Here is an 18912-nt window from a genome sequence, read left to right on the forward strand (position 1 = left end):
TAGCTACATACACTATTATTGTCATGTAGTAGTTGTTACAAGTTAAAATTGTGGTCCACAAAAAAAAGTTAAAACCATGAAAAAGTACTGTTTAATCCTTACATTAGTTAGGTTTAGTACTATCATATATACATTTTTCTTGCAAGTAAAAGCCAAATAGCTAGGGAACATGCAATTGGATGAACACAAATTATAAGAACAGTATAGTGCAGGTAATTTTATCCAACAGCAGGAGCAGTTTACCCGTATTTTGTCCTAATTATTAGCTACATGTTGCCAGAGCTGTACCATAATAAATTAGCTATTGATTTGGAGGAGAATTTAATTTTAATTTTGTAGTGAGACGAAATGAAAAGATGGAGAAGGTGGAAAGAAGTAAATCAACAAATTACTATTATTGCAGAAAAGAAGGTGGCAAGAATTAATTAGGTTAAATAGTTAAAGATATATAAAGAGAGAAAAGTTTTCAATTAAGGACACTACATATAACAGAGCTGGCTGCTACCTTATTGCTTTTAATCTCTCTGCAAGTCTGTCTGAGAAAACCTGCGGGTGGTGTGCCCAACGAAGCAGCGACAAGAACAACAAACCTACCAAAGGTAAAATACAAAACCACAATTACATCAGGTAGCTCTAGCAGCACTTGTGTTCTGATCATCAACTGTTTCTGAGCAGTCATCAGGAAACGTTGTTTCTTCCATTTACTTGAATGAAAACAACAACATTGAAGGGAGGGAGGGAGGGAGGGAGAGAGAGAGAAAGAAGTCGGCAGCCGAAAAGATTAATATATAAATAAATAAAGATTATAAATAGTAACAAATTCATATTTCAGATCATGAGTGATACAAAATGAGAGCATGAAATCTTGGGGAAATGATGGATCTATGTCTTGATAGAATATACCACTGCGCTGACTATGATCTATATCTATCCATATAGATTGTTGTTATATTAAATAAAAAAAAATATTTATACACATGAAAATTAAGGTTAAAAAAACTAATAAAGATAAAGACATGATCAGTTGGATAACATTTGTTGGCATTTCTATCACTTAGATCATCATCAGTTCATTCTCTTCTAAAAAAAAACCCCAAACCTTGTACCGTTTCTGTATCAATGACTATCACCAATCGAGCTGAAAAATCTGTTCATCTTCCAAATTAATTCTTCTTATTCAATTGCCAATCTGCCACATCATCGTTTTCTCCTTCTTCATTCGTTGTTTCTCGTCTTAATTTCGCCAAGGTTAGATGATTATTGGCATTTGTGTGATGGATTAGCGAATTAGACCTCAAAGTCCAAGGACATGGAAGATGATGAGGCCTTCCCACTTATGTTGAGAAAGTCGGTGGTGGTACTAGTAGTGGTGGTAGAGGGCATAGCTTGGTGGCGGAGAGGCATGCCGTCATATAGCCTTAATTGGAGTGGTGCGGGTTGCGACGGAGAGAGTTGTTGGTGAGCATGATGATGATGATACTGGGATGACGATGAGGATGATGATAATGTGGCTGAAGACAATAAGTCACATTCATGATCCGACTCCGATATGGGACACTCCATGTTTACTCCAAATAGCCTCATCCGCTTGGCTGCCGCCTTCCCATGGACCAGCGGCACCGACTCCAAAACCATATTCGACTCATTATGAACCCGACCCAGCTGTACTTGTTGATGTTGTTGCTGTTGTTGTAATTCTATTAGTCCACTGCCCTCTTGCTCGTAAAACTGTGGCGGGCCGGCAGCAGACGAAGCTGATCTCATATAATAAATCGGGCCAGAAGAGTTAACCACATTTCCGTAACCATAAGAACCCGAACCACCACCACCACTGGTCCCAGTATTCCGATAGGGGTGATGCACGCCGGAATTAATCTGCGGCTGCGACAAGTGCAAGTGTTCCCGAGTCATTACTGCCCCGGGCGGTCTCATCAGCAACGGGCTCCATGGAACCGACCGGTGGGGATTCCAGGAGTATTGATGCTGATGAGGAATTGCAAAATTGGACTGATAATGTGGTTGATGAGAATGAAGCGGGTAGTGGTGGTGGGGATGATGATTTGGATCAGGCGCATCCGGGCGGCGCCGCCAATCAATAAAAAGATGGTCTTTCCCCACCTCACCAAGCCCTCGCTGGAATGATACTATGTCGCCAGCGTCAAGCTTTTTCTCCTTCACAAACCTGCTCCACCCTTTGGTCATCACGTAGCTCTGGCTGCTGTTCCAGTAGGAGTACCTAAACCGCCATGACTTCCCGTTCCGGTCCTCGAAATTCAGCAGAAGCCCCTTCTCGTTGCTGGAAGAATCCAACGGGAAGTACTTCTCCGCGTGCTGTTTCGGGATGACGAGGCGGTTGAGCTTCCCCACGTCGCTCGGCGTCACGACTTTGTCGAACATGTGCTCCCTCTCTATGGGGATTGGGTTTTCTTCTCTTTGAGCACCACCACCTTCATTGTTTTCTCGGGGGGACGAGTCCATGAGCTCGAGCTTCATGTCAGGGCCGCTGCCACCGTCGTGCCAGCCGCTGCTTCTGCTGACAGCGGAAGCAGGGACCATAGTAGCTATGCCGGTGGTTTTGTTGTAGTGAGGAGAAGATGAAGATGAAGTGGGAGAGGAGGCATAGGAGAAAGGAAGCTTACCTCTCACCATATTTTGGTCATCCTCAGTAGAAATTCCACCACCTATAGCTCCTCCGGCTGCTGCTCCAAAATTCATGATAAACAAAAAAAAATAAAATAAAAGTGAAAAATTAGAAGAAAAAAAATCTTTTTTACTACCTAAAATTCGTAGATCTTGAAGATCTAAGGGAAGAAGAAAAAAAGCAGGTGGGTTGGGAGCTATATACTCTAAAGCTAACACTTTTCTCTTTCTTGTTTCTTGTTATTATTGTGGATTTTTTTTTTTCCTCAATTTTTTGTGGGTTTTTTTTCCTAGGGTTGAGATTGGTGATGGAAAATTCTAGTGAAGAAGAAGAGGAAAGTAGGAGGCAGCTGCAGGCTGAAAAGAAGCAGAAGCCAGAAGGGTAGCTCTCATTACAATGACGGTCGGTGCATTCTTCTTTGACCAACAAGACTCAGATACCCCATGGACGTTTCAAAGAGTGCAAAGAAGTTCCCCTTGTTGTTGACTTGGGCTTTGAGAGAGAGAGAGAGAGAGAGAGAGAGAGAGAGAGCGCGTAAGGGTGGGAGAGAGAACAAAAGAAATTAAAGAAGAAAAAGAAAGAGATATTTGTAGGAGCAACTTTTTAGTATTTTCGAAACACGGTAAGGTTATTAGTTTTTTGTTTCTTTTCATAAAGGTAGATAATTGGTGTCAAATTATGGTTATACATATTTTTGCGGGTTGGATAAGTTATGGAGAATTTTATCTTATTTGTGATCATAATCAAATAGACTCACCAACTCAGAACATCAAACACGAACCTCTCATATTGAGAGGCGTAGTCCGCGCTCTTATTAGTTTATTCAGCTTAAAATATGTTAGATTGTTTTTAATTTTTATACCTTAAAAGTGTGACATATCAACTATATTGTTTATTTTTATTATAACACGTAAAGCAGTATACTACAATAATTATGTTTGAAAAACAAATCTATTTGAAAGGAGGGCTGGCCAATAAGTATTTGTGCGTATGTGACTATGTTCCATGCGTGTGATTTTCTTCCAAGGAAGGTGCCCGCCAGGAAACTTCTTCAGTCAGGCATGAATTTTTTTTTTTTTTATAAAATATTTTTTCCACGTTATAATTTTAATTGGTTTCTGATGAATAAAATTGTGGGAAATTATATATAAGTAGGGGCCTCCTGTATTATCTGGTTGGGCTCATGTGAGCCTGTCCCTATCATCATCCTGGGTGGTATATTCATTTTTATTTAAAGTTTTAAATTGTTTTAATATTATCTGCGATAAGGCCCAAAGGGCCAGCTGTTTTGGAGAGCACGAACTTGTAATTTCAATACAGCAAGTAGGATCGGTGGACCATTTTTATTCTTCTTCGGCTTTATTTTTGGAATTTTGCATCCCTTGTTGTACCTATTTTAAGCATCTGCGTTGCTAGCAACTTAGCAAGCTGGTGAAAAGAAAGAAATGGTTAATTTTACCTTGTGATTAATTTATGGTAAGTGGGTTTTTTGGGGTTTAATAATTTGACTTGCTTGATTACATATTTTTTTTCTCAATAGGACCATCCTCTATGTTAGGCAATATAATTGTTTGACTGCCCCTTGCTAAAGCATTCAGTCTTTTTTGTCTTTTTCTTTGTTTTTTTTTAAAACTTCGACGATATAAGGAGTATTCCACACGGTACGTTTTGGGTTCGATTCTTGATGCTGGTAAATCACACAATGGTAGTTAGGAGGAGGCTGAAATGCCTCTGTAAGTCTTCTTGGCTCCCAAAATGAGGGATTGCCGTGGTCAAACTACTAGCTGGTTCCCATTTTCAAAAAAAAAAAAAAAAAAAAAAAAAAAAAAGAGAAGAAAAAAGAAAAAAGAAAGTTGCACTGAAGAAATCATCAAATTCAATTTTAAAAAATTTGTATGCAAGCCTTTTGTTTTGGTAAAAGCTTATAGATTAAAACAACAAATTATTTATCTCCTCATTTATGATTTGGGCACGTAAATATATATTTTGAAGTTAAATTTTTGACTTTCTTATTCCCAATTTTTATCTTGAGCTTGTTTCGAGCTCACACGTGTGTTTGGTCAGCTTTTTACCTTGTGAAAACTATTGATCAAAGTGGTAGTAACTGACTGTGGGTACCTCAGCTTGATTCAAGTAATCTATTTCAATTGTTAATATGTGTTCTTAAGAAATTGGTTCATGACTATAAGTGGCGGAGGCTTTCATTACTATCAATTGGAAGCATGTTTTTAGAGAGGTTAATTTTATGGTTGATCCTTTAATCCAACAGTCCCCCCGCGGGGGGAGGGGGGGATGGGTGGTGCCCCCATCCAATTTTTTTTGGTGAAAAAATGTATATGCTTGTGACATTAGTAAGGTGTATTACTAGTTTACTTGCTTGTTACATTAACATTAATTGTTTCAGTTGCTACTGTCAATGTTGAAAGAGTATTTTCGGCCATTAAATTTATGAAGAATCGATTAACAAATCAGATGGTAAATCAATGGATAAATGATAACATGGTTATTTTTTATAGAAAGTGAGAAATATTTGATGGTGTCGGTAATAAAGTTGTCATGCAACGCGTTTAAAGCATGAAAACGCATCGAGGGGTATTATAATATCTTGTATGAAAAATATAGATTAATATATAAGTATTTTGTTTAATTAACTTTTTAGCTTTTTAATATATAAGTATTTTGTTTAATTAACTTTTTAGCTTTTTAATATATAAGTATTTTGTTTAATTAACTTTTTAGCTTTTTAATTTGTGAATTTGTTGTATGAGGATGCCCTTATCCGTACAGATTTCTAGTTTATCCCTGCTTGGAAAACCTTCTATTTTTATTGTACTGGAACAAGTTGTACTCATTGTTTCCCGTTATAAAGTTTTCATTTCCTAGCAAAAATAAAAAAATAAATAAAATAATAGAAGAGAGTACTCTTTAGTTGATTTATGGATATGGTCAAAGTAGTAAAGTTGATAAGGGTTAGTTATATGGTCTAACTTTGTGTTACATGCTTGTTTTAAATGGGGTTTCCACCACTATTTTTTCAAGTAGAGGTACTCCATATAATTAACTCTAGTTATATACAAATAAAATAACTAAAATTGGCATTCGTCAAGCAACTCATAGTGAAATAAATAAGCTAGGGAAGGAAGAGTTGAAGATGATTTTCTAGATGAAACCATAAGGGTTTTATTAGAACATTTTGAAAAAGTACAAACTTCAAGAAGAGAACCTGAGATTAAGTTGAAGAGTTCTCAAACTAAAAATACTCGAAAACAAAATGATATTGATGCATATATATGTGTGTGTGACAAACATAAGAAGTAACAAGGAAATGTAACAACACTCCAAAATCAAAAGAACTTTGATCGTGCCAACTAAAAATTTAAACATTTCATAACCTACCATGTAGGAGATTCTACAACAAAACTAGTGTCCAGACACTCTGAAGACGAAATGCAAAAGATGCAAATAGTTAATACTAACAGAGATTATGTGCATAAAGAGTGATGCCAGGGAGACTAAATTTACAAATTAAAATTACAAACTAAATGATGTGTCACCAATAAGAAATGAGTGCTATCAATGTTTAAGGAATAATACAAATATCAACTTTCATGTCATTTAGTTTACAAATTTAGTCTCCCTAGTATTACTCGTGCATAAATTCACCAACAAAACTACCAATTGCATCGAGATACACACCCCGCTAGCTCCCCCATAAGACATTGACAAAAGACACAAGCTTACAAGAGCAAATCGAACACAGACAATAGTGATAGATAACTAAATATCATGAGTTAATTATATATAGGCTTTTTAGCTACACTAGTACAAAAAATATTTTGGGTGACGTAGGTCCTTCGTCGCGCAAAGTCAAAAAAACGTCGCGCAAAAATTTGCGTGACGAACATTCGTCGCGCGACGCGCGTCGCGCCACGCCTGTGAAAGAAGGTTTTGCGTGACGAAGAAGTTACATGCGTCGCGCAAAGAGTCTTTGCGTGACGTAGTACCATGCGTCACGCAAAGTGGGTTTGCGTGACCTTGGTGTGCGTCACGCAAAGTGGGTTGGCGTGACCTAGGTTTGCGTCACGCAAAGTGGGTGTGGGTTGGCGTGACCATGGTCTGCGTCACGCAAAGTGGGTTGGCGTGACCTAGGTGTGCGTCACGCAAATTAAATTTTTATGTTTTTATTTTTATTTTTTTTTTGACAAAAATATTTTTGATTTATTAATATTTTTGATTTAATTTTTAATAAATATTGTAATTCAATTCTAAACAATAAACAATAAACCAAGAAAAAATTTAATTATAAACCATATGAAAATGTGCATACAAGATGTCTAAACAAAAAAAGAAAAAACTACAACAAGTAGTGTTCTAGGTTTGAAAACTACTGGGTATCGGGTAGGTGAGGTGGCTGGGAGGTCGAAGGTGGAGTAAGATCAGGTGTTGGCAGCTGGATTTGGAGACCGGACACCGCTAAGGCCTGTACAATCATACTCACCAGGGTTAGGAATAATTAATATTTGCCCATCTTATAGAGCAAAATGATAACCATACCCAAATTTTCTTCTCATGTACACTCATGATTAATTTTAATCATAATTTTCGTTTAATCAATTCAGTTTCGGTGACTTAAATAAAAAGAGGTGTGTAGGAGAGAAAAATTAATGATGTGTGGTTATCATTGTGCAAATATGTTCTAGGCCTGCATTTGCTTTTACCAATTGTGCAAAGATCTATATCATGAAATAATAAAAAATTAAAAAAAAAAAAAAAAGGTGCACGAATACCTTTCTCGGCTAGTGTTGAAGTGTTCTTTTTCTTTTGGTTGGAAAAGTTGAATTGTTGTTAAGTCTGCTGCTCAACAAGATTTCCTTCAGAACGGGGTTGTTTATATCCTGCAACCACATGGTGTAAAATAAGTTACTTGAAAGAGAACAGCATCTTCCAAAACATTGTTAAACCACCGATCTATTCATTTAGAGAAACATGAATGAGATGTAATAAGAATTTGACAATGGAAACATATTTGACTTGTCTGATGCAGATTTGAAATCATTTTAACTTAGTACCAAATCCTATTTCTAATCATAGAAGCCCTATATGACCCAAACTAGTTAAAACCAAACCAAAGCCAATTAAAGGAGTAATCTCAGCCACTGTTTAAAAGCAATATGGACCACTGGATCATTCAGTTAGTAAAGATACTTCGATGGCTGTAGAGTGAAAGCTAGGCTAAGATATTTGTCAGGATCTTTCAAAGTTATCTTTGGCTTATTTTGTTTATTATCATGAGCATTGAATCAATTAAATCCATTACAATATTTTTATGAGTTTAATATTGACTCAAGCAATTTGCCATCGTCCAGAAAAAGCTCACAGATGCTGATAATAAAGAGTGCGGCCAACTATATTTAGGGACTTTTATCTGACTTACAATATTTAATTAAACCTGATGCATCAGTAAGATTATGTTTATGTCTATCAACTGACTTCCAAAAATGTATTACCTTGGGGCATGGATTCCAAGAACTATAAAGGGAAGTGAAGTGAGCACATTCACGAATGTTTCTGTAACACTCTGATCACCTGATAAAACGGGAAAATATGTAAGCAAATATTTGTTTGTCATGCAAGAAATTGGATTGCAAACCAGATGAAGATTTAAAAATGCTTTTATATCTAAAATACCTTGAATGCAGCAGCCCTGGATGGGCTTCAAGCATGGCGGTCTTTGCTGCCACACTCGCCTGAAAACAAGTAGACAAAGTTAAATAAGTATTTGAATGTAGCATGACATCAAGACTGCAGAAATTCATCACAATTATCTTAAATAAATATTATTCATTGCTTAGTCTTGTCCTGTTGATGGGAACTATGCATAATCCAAAATATTAATAGCGTATGTTGATAAACAAGTCTCATTAATTAGGTTTCTCACTCACTGCATAAAAAGCTGCTGATTTGCTCCAATAGGTGAGGTTCCACAAGTTTATATCATTCTTCAAGAGGAAAACTAAGGAAATATTTAAGATGGGCCGACTATACGATGATAGCCACAACAACAGTAGTAAGTCAGATAAAAGACCCTAAATATAGTTGGCCGCACTCTTTATTATCAGCATCTGTGAGCTTTTTCTGGACGATGCCAGCTCCTCTCTTTTGATAGTTTTTTAGCTTTGAAGAAATCCACAAACTTATATTGTGGCTTGGCAGTACTCTGCAGAAGCAGCAGAGCCGCAATGAGCTCTAGAGTTTGAGCTCCAAGCAATGATATTGCCTGCACTACCAAAAAATAAAAAATAAAAGATCAATCGACAGTGTGCAAACTGCATACTTACTAATGCAAAATCAAGCTTCTTAAAATTGAGAATTGCAAACAGTTCCATGTGCTTTCATAGCCATGCTCCCTTGAAACAAAATGAAGCATAGTTTGATGCAAACAGCGGAAAGGATAAGCTAATTGATTACGCAGCGGTTCATCTTCATCATCCTCTATTCACAGCATATGCCAATCCATATCAAAGCAGAAAGTTGAACAACTTTTACATCCAACCCCTAACAGACTACACCTACACTAAAATGCTAAATCATGAAAAGGGAAAGAAGATTGACTGGCTTTTTGCGCACTCTTACCTGTATATCACAATCTAACACATATAGGCGAGTGATTCATTAAAGATACTTCGATGTAGCAAAATATATGCATCCAGGTTTCTGATTGCGGTCTTGTTTTTGGGAAGCTTACCTTTGGTTCACTAAATATGATAACAAAAACCAGAAAACGAAGGCAGATAAGTAACAAGTTTATTCTGCCAACCTTGGGGCCAACGACTCTATCAGCAAGTAAGGAAGTTAGGAAAACCAACATGAACAGAAACCCAAATCCTACGACAGATGCCAACAACAATCAACCCAACATACAAATTCAATCCTAACCCATCAACAATCGAGTGCGCGTGCAGCAAAATCACAAACCCTAATCGTAGTGAAACCCTACAATGAACTGCAATTTCACCCTAATCCCTAAATAACAAAAACCCATCGCAAATCACAAACCCTTACCTTGATTTTGGGACTTGATTCCCGTCGGCTTCGAGATTCGTGTGGCTACCCGTCGTTTAGAACGAGAAGGAAGAGAGAAGTCTATGGGAAAGAGAGAGGGAAGACAAGTCTGGGTTAAAGATTTGGGGATTAAGGTTGCGAAGAGGAGAGATGAGCAAGAGGAAGAGGAAGAGGAAAAGAGCTCTGCAATTTAAGCAAGAGGAAGAGAGGTCTACGGAAAGAAAAACCGAGAGGAAAAGAGGATAGGATACATGGTTGCAAAACTTGGAAAAATTGAAAAAAAGCGCCTATTTTTCACTGTGGAGCGCCAAAATTATCAATTCGCGTGACGTAGGTATACAATTCGACGTCACGCAAGGTGGTTTTGCGCGACGATTAAAGCGTCGCGCAAGGTTTTTTTTTTTTTTTTTTTTTTAAAGTATTAAAAAAATTACCAAAAATGTGACTTTACTCCTTTCAAGTTCAATTTTTATTTCACATAAACCCCACAATAATATATTATTAAAAAAAAACCCATAATAATTTTTTTTACATATATATCATTCAATTTCTTAACTATTATAAGTACAAAATAAATTAATTAAAATCTACTTACTAAATACATATACCATTGCACTTGATAGGAAACACATTGTACGAAACTAGTTTCAACGATCCAACCGTCAAACTTGTTTGTATATGCTTCGAGATCGCATACGCCAAAAATAGGAAAAAAAAAACATTTAGAGATCAAGTAACGCGACAAATGAAAGTATTAACTCCGATTTAACGGTAGTTTTAACTCCGATTTTGATGATTTTTTACAGCTACACTCCTTGACCCTATATGAATACAATGAACTAATTCGATCGTCAATTTAAAGTATTTACACAAGTGGATACCACAAAATCTTATGTTATACTTAATGAAAGTATTAATAAACTCTTAAGTGTTAGTAAATCTAACATTTTGATGAGAAACACATTGTACGAAACTAGTTTCAACGATCCAACCGTCAAACTTGTTTGTATATGCTTCGAGATCGCATACGCCAAAAATAGGAAAAAAAAACATTTAGAGATCAAGTAACGCGACAAAACTTTTCGATGGTTATAAATAAAAAATAACGATTTAACGGTAATTTTAACTCCGATTTTGATGATTTTTTACAACTACACTCCTTGACCCTATATGAATACAATGAACTAATTCGATCGTCAATTTAAAGTATTTACACAAGTGGATACCACAAAATCTTATGTTATACTTAATGAAAGTATTAATAAACTCGTAAGTGTTAGTAAATCTAACATTTTGATGGGAAACACATTATACGAAACTAGTTTCAACGATCCAACCGTCAAACTTGTTTGTATATGCTTCAAGATCGCATACGCCAAAAATAGGAAAAAAAAAACATTTAGAGATCAAGTAACGCGACAAAACTTTTCGACGATTATAAATGAAAAATAACGATTTAACGGTAGTTTTAACTCCGATTTTGATGATTTTTTACAGCTACACTCCTTGACCCTATATGAATACAATGAACTAATTCGATCGTCAATTTAAAGTATTTACACAAGTGGATACCACAAAATCTTATGTTATACTTAATAAAAGTATTAATAAACTCTTAAGTGTTAGTAAATCTACCATTTTGATGGGAAACACATTGTACGAAACTAGTTTCAACGATCCAACCGTCAAACTTGTTTGTATATGCTTCGAGATCGCATACGCCAAAACGTGTATAATAATAAATTTAAAATGTGTATAATAATAAATTTAAAATTTAATGCAATGACATTAAATAAGATATCTATAAAACAAAAATATAATATGAGTTTGAATTCAGTACACATTAAGAGACTAAAATCAATATACAATCTGACACCAGATTTTTATTAAATTTTAATCGTCTTAAAAGATTAAAGTTCAAAAATACAATTCTCGACTTGCCAATCTATTTGTTTACTAACACATGGAATTGAAAAAATTTAGTTTGTTAGTTACTAACACGTGGATCAGGAATTTAGCTTGTTAGCTTGTTAGTTGCTGCGGGTGTGCTGCATGCTGCTTCCTTGGCCGGAATCTGCTCCTTCACTCCCACCACAGGTTGCTGTGAACAAACATAAGTAAATACATAGAACTCTGAATAATTTAGCCTATGTGGACATATACACCTGATCCAAATGAAGTCGTTGACCCAAACTGACTAAGTAAAGTCGTTGACTTTGCGTGACGTATGTGGCGTCGCGCAAAACAGCTTTGCGCTTTTGCGTGACGCCACATACGTCACGCAAAGATCTTTTGCGCGACGTAAGTGCACGTGCGTCGCGCAAAGCTGTTTTGCGCGACTCACGTAGCCCTGCGTCACGCAAAGTCAATAGAAAAAGCAGTAAAGCTTACTTGCTTTAGCGCCAAAATCTTGCGGGACGCACAAAACGTCGCGCAAATGGCCTTTGCGCGACTGCACTTTGCGCGACGAAGATTGGCGTCGCGCAATACCGTTTTGCGCGACGCAAGGGCACTTACGTCGCGCAAAACAGTATTGCGCGACGCCAATCTTCGTCGCGCAAAGTGCAGTCGCGCAAAGGCCATTTGCGCGACGTTTTGTGTTTAACGTCACGCAAACATACTTTGCGCGACGTATTTAGCTGCGTCGCGCAAACATGTTTTTGTACTAGTGCTAAAATGGTTCATGAGATTTGCATAACACATTATTTGGTCCCTGAGATTGAAAATCAATAGAAATGGTCCCTGAGATTGTCCACCATCCATTATTTTGGTCATTCCGCTAAAAACTCCGTTAAGTGTCCCGGCTCTCGGCCGGAAGTTTGGGTAATTTTCAAAGCTTCATAACTCAATCGTTTCTTAACCAAATTCGACCCATAATATATCAAAATGAAGATAGGAAAGTGTAGAATAAGATTATACCAATTTGGAATCCCAATGGTTGCCGTAGATGGCTGAAAAACAACCTGAAAGGTGATTGGTCCGCGGGAAAACTGGAAAACTCGCCGGAAACTGGGTAAACTTTAAACGTTCGTAACTTCTTCAATACTCAACGAAATCGAGTGATTCAAAAACGAAAATCATACTTCTCAATGAGAATAATAGAATGGTACCTTTATAGATGGATAACTCTCCGTGGTTTGGCCGGAAAAGGGCTCGAAAGTGGCTAACTAGATGACAAAGACAGCCACTTTCGAGCCATTTTCCGGCCAAAGCACAGCGAGTTAGCCTTCGAGAAAGATACCATTATATTTTTCTCATCGAGAAGTATGATTTTCGTTTTTGAATCACTTGATTTCATTGAGTATTGAAGAAGTTATAAATGTTTAAACTTTACCAAGTTTCCAGCGAGTTGTTCAGTTTTCCCGCGGACCAGTCACCTTTTAGACTATTTTCCGGCCATCTCCAGCAACCATTGAGCTTCCAAATGGTATAATATTATTCTACACTTTCCTATCTTCATTTTGATATATTATTAGTCGAATAATTGGTTAAGAAACGACTGAGTTATGAAGCTTTAAAAATTGCCCAAACTTCCGGCCAAGAGCTCCAGGACACGTAACGGAGTTTTTAATGAAAGACCAAAATAATGGATGGTGGACAATTTCAGCGACCATTTTTATTGATTTTCAATCTCAGAGATCAAAGTAATGTATTATGCAAATCTCAAGGATCATTTTAGATAAACAATCTTATATATATATATATATATATATATATATATATATATTATTTGTCGGTGCACAGGAAGTAGGATGTTAGAATTGGTTTCATTTATTTTGTATATATGGACCATTTCTTAGTGCAGACAACACAGTGGAGTCATTAGGTGCAGCAATGTCTAACTGCCCCATGCATAAGCAATCGGTTGCATGATGCCAATTTATTATTTAGTAATAATCTCTATCTTTCCATTCTCCTTCAAATATCTTGATTTTACCGTCCTGTATATGCTTCAATCTAAACGATGCAACCAATAACATAACCTGATTACATACTTTTTTTTTTTAATACAAACGATACTAAAGAAGGAGAATTTGAACTCAGAACCTTAGGTGTATATACTTCAGTTTCTCATTCTAATCTTAATATATATTCGTTTTTCTATAAATTTGACTGAAAGGAATTGAAGTACATAACATTCAGAAATAGCCAATTTCGTTCCAATTAGATACTTCAGATATAAAAGAATTATAGTCGATCATGATATTTTGATCCCTACCATCCAATGACTCTGCTAAATTTTAAGACATAGACAGAGGGTTGTTGAAGAGCCAATTCCTCAAAAGGGGCTTGATGAACATCACCTACTCAAAAAATTGCCTGGATGTTGACATTATACTACGTATATAATTAAAATGTAAGGTCCTGCATGTACGTGTCCTTTCATGTCTCCATCCTCCAGCTTTTTCTTCCCTTTGCATGCCCTAAATTCTGATATTTTGTTGTTCATTTCGGACTCTTGACACCATCAAAGGATCCCTCTAAGCAGGCACGCAAACAGTGCACATAAAATATCAGACCGAAAACATAAACAAATAAGTAATGTATAGGTGGAATTACGTGTCTTGTAACACGTGCAAGGTTAAACACATATCAATCGATCATATAGCATCTCTCGCTCACCAATAACCTTTTTACGGAATATAAATGGAAATTTAGCTCAATATTTGAAGCATTGAGATCACGCTTTACAAAACTTTGCATCCATATTGAATATTTACTAACATGTACATGTCTGACTCATGTGGATGGGTTAATTAATCTTCTTGGCCACTTGGAGCCAAAAATTGGCCCACACTAGAGACTGATGAATAAATAGTATAGGATGTAAAATGTAATTATTGTTTATTTTTTATTTTTGAACAAAGTACGATATTCATCAAAGCAGCTGAGAATACGTACAAAATGAGGATAATGTGCATACTGGGCCTCGATAAAAACCTTCTCGAGGATTTCAACCCGGACTAAGGAAAAGAGTGTCCTGCACAACAATAGGCCTATCTTCAAATGAACAATCAAATTGAAATTACATCCCTTCCTCAAATAAAATATCCTGAATCATAACCGGAGGCTCCTCAAACCACACCATCTCTTGAGAAACACCAAGGCCCATTCGAGCTAGACGATGCGCTGCCGCATTACCCTCCCTCTGTACATGGCTGCACTCCAAATTCACTAAGACCAGGAGGAAAAATCTCAAATTGTTTTTAACAGAACCCTAGACAGAGCAATCATCCATTTGTCCTTTCATAACAGCTATCACCACACTAGAGTTGCCTTCAAATTTAACGTTGACATCCTCCGGAAAGCTTTTCTTAATCAGTTTCACCTCACAATGAGCTGTAACCAACTCCGAGTGCATGGTAGACACGGACAGATCAACAGGTCCAGCAATAGTTACCATGAATTCACCCATGTGTCCCCGAATGACGACACCATAACCCCCCCCCCCCCCCGGCGCCGGCGCCCGCCCCTCAGAACTCCACCTTGACTCCAACCATCATCAAAATTACATTTGATCCGTTGCTCATCAGGTTTCCTCCATTTTTAAACCTCCTTAGTAGTCTTCCGATCCCCAGTCTTGTGCCATTTATGAAACTCATGCACCCACCCCTCAATTCTCAACACAATCTCTTGTGGCGGCAGTCGCAACCCATTCCATAGGACACCATTCCTATGTTTCAATAATGCCCATAACAACATCAAACAAAGCTCCAATCCCATTATGGGTACCTATTGCGCAATATTGACCAACCATTGCACAAGACATTTATGATCACCCCCATTATCCACTCTGAGCCCCAGACTTCGAAACCACACCGCCATTGCCAAACTACAATCTCTATACACATGCTTCGTTGATTCAGAATGCACACCACAAACCATACACACCTCTTCACCCATCACTCTCCTTTTGCTAAGATTCAAACATGTGGGCAAAGAATCCAAACATGCATGTCAAGCACAAATCTTCACCTTTCCTCGGACACTTGCGTTCCATAGTTTCTTCCAAAACCATTCCCCTACACCACTAGAGGAGGACGACGAGCCATCTGCCTCATTTCCGTGACTTTCTATTATTCCCCGAGCCACCTGGTAAGCACTCCAAACTGAGAACTTGCCACTACGCTTATAATGCCAGATTCTTATGTCTTTGACATCCCAAACGCTACGCGGAATGCTTTGAATTGCCTCCACCTCCTTAGCAAAAAAGAGATCATTTAACAGCTGCACATTTCATTGCTTCGTTACACTCCAAAAAAGACCTCCCACCTTGGCCCCCAAGTCCCAATTCTTCGATGGTGGAAATAATGTCCAAAAATAAGACTCCCTCAGAACCCAATTATCTTGCCATATCCGGATTTTCTTCCTATTACCCACTTGCCACCTATGTCTTTTGTGGATCACTTGCCTCGACGCAGCAATACTCTTCCATACATACGAACTATTTAGCTTCATCGTTGCTTCCATAAACTCGGACTTAGGGAAGTAACGAGCTTTAAATACTTGGAAAGTGAGGGCTTTCAGTTGCTGGAGAAAACGCCACGCTTGTTTTGCAAGTAAAGCCAGATTGAAGGCATAAAGATTTTGAAACCAAGTCCCTTCTCCTGCTTAAGCTTACAAAGACATCTTTAGTCAAGCCAATGTATTTTCCGTTTCCCCGGATCACCACTCCACCAAAATTTTGCTATCATTCTATTTAGCTTCTCACAAAAAGTTTTGGGTAAAAGGAAGCATTGTATGGAGTACATTAGCAGTGCTTGTGCCACAATTTAACTAGCAATTCTCGACTTGCACTACTCAATAGATCACATCGCCACCAGCTTTGCAATTGTTTCCACAATCTATCCTTTATGTACGCAAAGGTTTCCTTCTTCAATTTCCGTACTAAAACTGGCATACCCAAATATTTATCATGAAACTCCACTTTTCTCATACCTAGACCGTCAACCAATAATTGCTTATCGTAATCTGTAAGGTTCGGACTGAAAGATACACAACTCTTCTCAAAATTCATAGCTTGCCCAGAAGCCATCTCATACGTCCTCAATACCTGTATAATCTTCCGACACTCCCTAACCATACCACAAGCAAATAGAAAGCTGTCATCAGCGAAGAACAAATAGTGGATACTAGGGGCTTCATGACACACTCTAATCCCCTACAACTCCCCATCAATCTCTGTCTTTCTTAATAAAGCCGATAGACCTTCAGCACAAATAACGAACAAATAGGGAGAAAGAGGATCCCCCCGTCAAATATTACGCTCCGGATGCACATAACCCACCAGCTCCTCATTCACCTTGAAAAAGTAGGAAACCGTTGTAACACATAACATAATCATGTGTATCCAATGCTCTGAGTAACCTATTCAGTACATCATGGCTTTAAGGAATCTCCATTCCACCCTATCATATGCCTTGCTAATATCTCATTTTAGAGCCATAAGTCCATTATACCTCGACAATCGTTTATGCATATAGTGAGAGACTTTAGCAACCACCAAATAATTATAAAAAATTAATTGCCCCGGAATAAATGCACTATGAGTTCGGGAAATAATACAATGAAGGATAACTTTCAATCTATTCGTAAGTACCCTTGCCACAATTTTGTAAAGTACTTGCAAAGACTAATTGGGCGGAGCTGTGTCATCATCTTTGCATCCTTCACCTTGAGGATGAGTGCGACGTGGGTGTAATTAATTTTTCGTAGAACTTGTCCCAAGAGAAGCATGGACCAAACACCATTACATATATCCGCACCAACCACTCCCCAGTGTTTTTGGTAAAACCCAGGTGACATTCCATCAGGACCCGGAGCTTTCATAGGATGCATTTGGAATACAGCACTCTTAATTTCCTCATCCGTGAATGGGCGATCAAGATCGGCATTTATCTCCTCCGTTACTGATGGAACTATATTGCCCAAAATATCCTCAAAATTCTGAACACCATTGAAAGAAAATAGCTTTGAGAAATACAACACCATAACCTCCTCTATCCTAACTCGGTCTTCACACCAAACCCTTGAATCATATTAAACCAAATATACCATTACGTTTCTGTCTCCTATTAGCTTTATAGTGGAAATATTTGGTGTTATGGTCACCAAGCTTGACCCAATTTTCTCTAGATCGTTGCCTCTAAAAATGCTCATCATGTTTAAGAAGCTAGTTCAACCTACTTATCAACTCATTTTTTTGTGCTATAGACTCCTCAGAAAATGGTTGCCCCAACAAATTCATCAGCTTATCCTCCACTTCCCGAATTTCAATCGGTTCGGACCTAGCATTGCTCATCGCCAAGTTATTTAACTTTATTTGAGTCATCTTAATCTTCTCTGTAATTTGGAACACCAGCGAACTATCAACAACATACTCCCATCCCTCTCACACCACTTCAGCACAACCCACATATGCCAACATTCCTCATACCGAAATTGTTTTCACCTCTAATTGGAAAATGCCCCAACTAATTAATCAGCATCGGAACATGATCTAATGAAGCTTTGTTCAGATGATTTACTATGTATCTCAGGAACTTATCCACCCACTCCTGATTACCCAAGGCGCGATCTAGTCTTACCTTGATTCCACCCCAATTGGTCGTAAACCAAGTAAATTTGTTCCCCGAATATCCTAAATCAATGAAATTACAATGCTCCACTACTGATCAAAACCCTTCCATTTGCCGATCTCGCCTCACATTACCTCGTTCATGTTCATTAGTTTGGAGGATCCCATTAAAATCACCAATACATAACCAAGGTATAGAATTAGTGCCACGAAAAGACTCAAGTGATCTCCAAGACCTATGGCAATCACTCGTAGTAGGAAAACCATAAAAGATAGTCAAACAACAATAAGATACATCCCCCTGAACACCCCCATCAAAATTGATATAGTTTTGAGAATAAGACCTTAAGGATAAATTTATTTCTTCCTTCCACAAAACACGCAAACCACCTGAATTACCTCTACTATCAACAATAAAACTACGATCGAAGTTCAACTTTAAATGTAAACGGTCCATGTGACGAGAATTACTTTTTGTCCCGCACAAGAACACCACAGTGGGATCCTGAGCATAAACTAGACGTTGGAGCGCATTAACTGCTCGGAGGTTCACAAGCCCCTGATAGTTCCAACTTAAACAATTTATTTCTGACAATGGGGTTGAGCCAAGCCAACCTCCACCAATGAACTA

The 18912-nt window shown here is 37.7% G+C and overlaps 1 protein-coding gene and 1 long non-coding RNA gene across 4 annotated transcripts; both read right to left on the reverse strand.

The window, feature by feature from the left end:
* Nucleotides 1–771: 771 nt before the first annotated feature.
* Nucleotides 772–4464, reverse strand: LOC137713685 (uncharacterized). The gene has a single exon (XM_068453017.2). It carries the CDS (start codon nucleotides 2713–2715, stop codon nucleotides 1288–1290), a length of 1428 nt encoding a protein of 475 aa, XP_068309118.2. The 5' UTR covers nucleotides 2716–4464; the 3' UTR covers nucleotides 772–1287.
* Nucleotides 4465–6921: 2457 nt separating this feature from the next.
* On the reverse strand, nucleotides 6922–9906 carry LOC148691162 (uncharacterized). 3 transcript variants are annotated; one of them, XR_015955620.1, is made up of 7 exons: nucleotides 9704–9906; nucleotides 9275–9396; nucleotides 8584–8918; nucleotides 8330–8388; nucleotides 8149–8227; nucleotides 7429–7536; nucleotides 6922–7121 (listed from the first exon to the last, which is right to left on the reverse strand). It is a non-coding gene; the product is annotated as an uncharacterized LOC148691162 (long non-coding RNA). The 3 variants fall into 3 exon arrangements; XR_015955619.1 differs by lacking the exon at nucleotides 9275–9396 and having other exon boundaries at nucleotides 8584–8923; nucleotides 9704–9904; XR_015955618.1 differs by lacking the exon at nucleotides 9275–9396 and having other exon boundaries at nucleotides 9704–9902.
* Between the last annotated feature and the right edge of the window lie 9006 nt (nucleotides 9907–18912).

This window comes from Pyrus communis, chromosome 14, assembly GCF_041283825.1.
Source record: "Pyrus communis isolate YQ-2024b chromosome 14, ASM4128382v1, whole genome shotgun sequence".
Taxonomy (NCBI): domain Eukaryota; kingdom Viridiplantae; phylum Streptophyta; class Magnoliopsida; order Rosales; family Rosaceae; genus Pyrus; species Pyrus communis.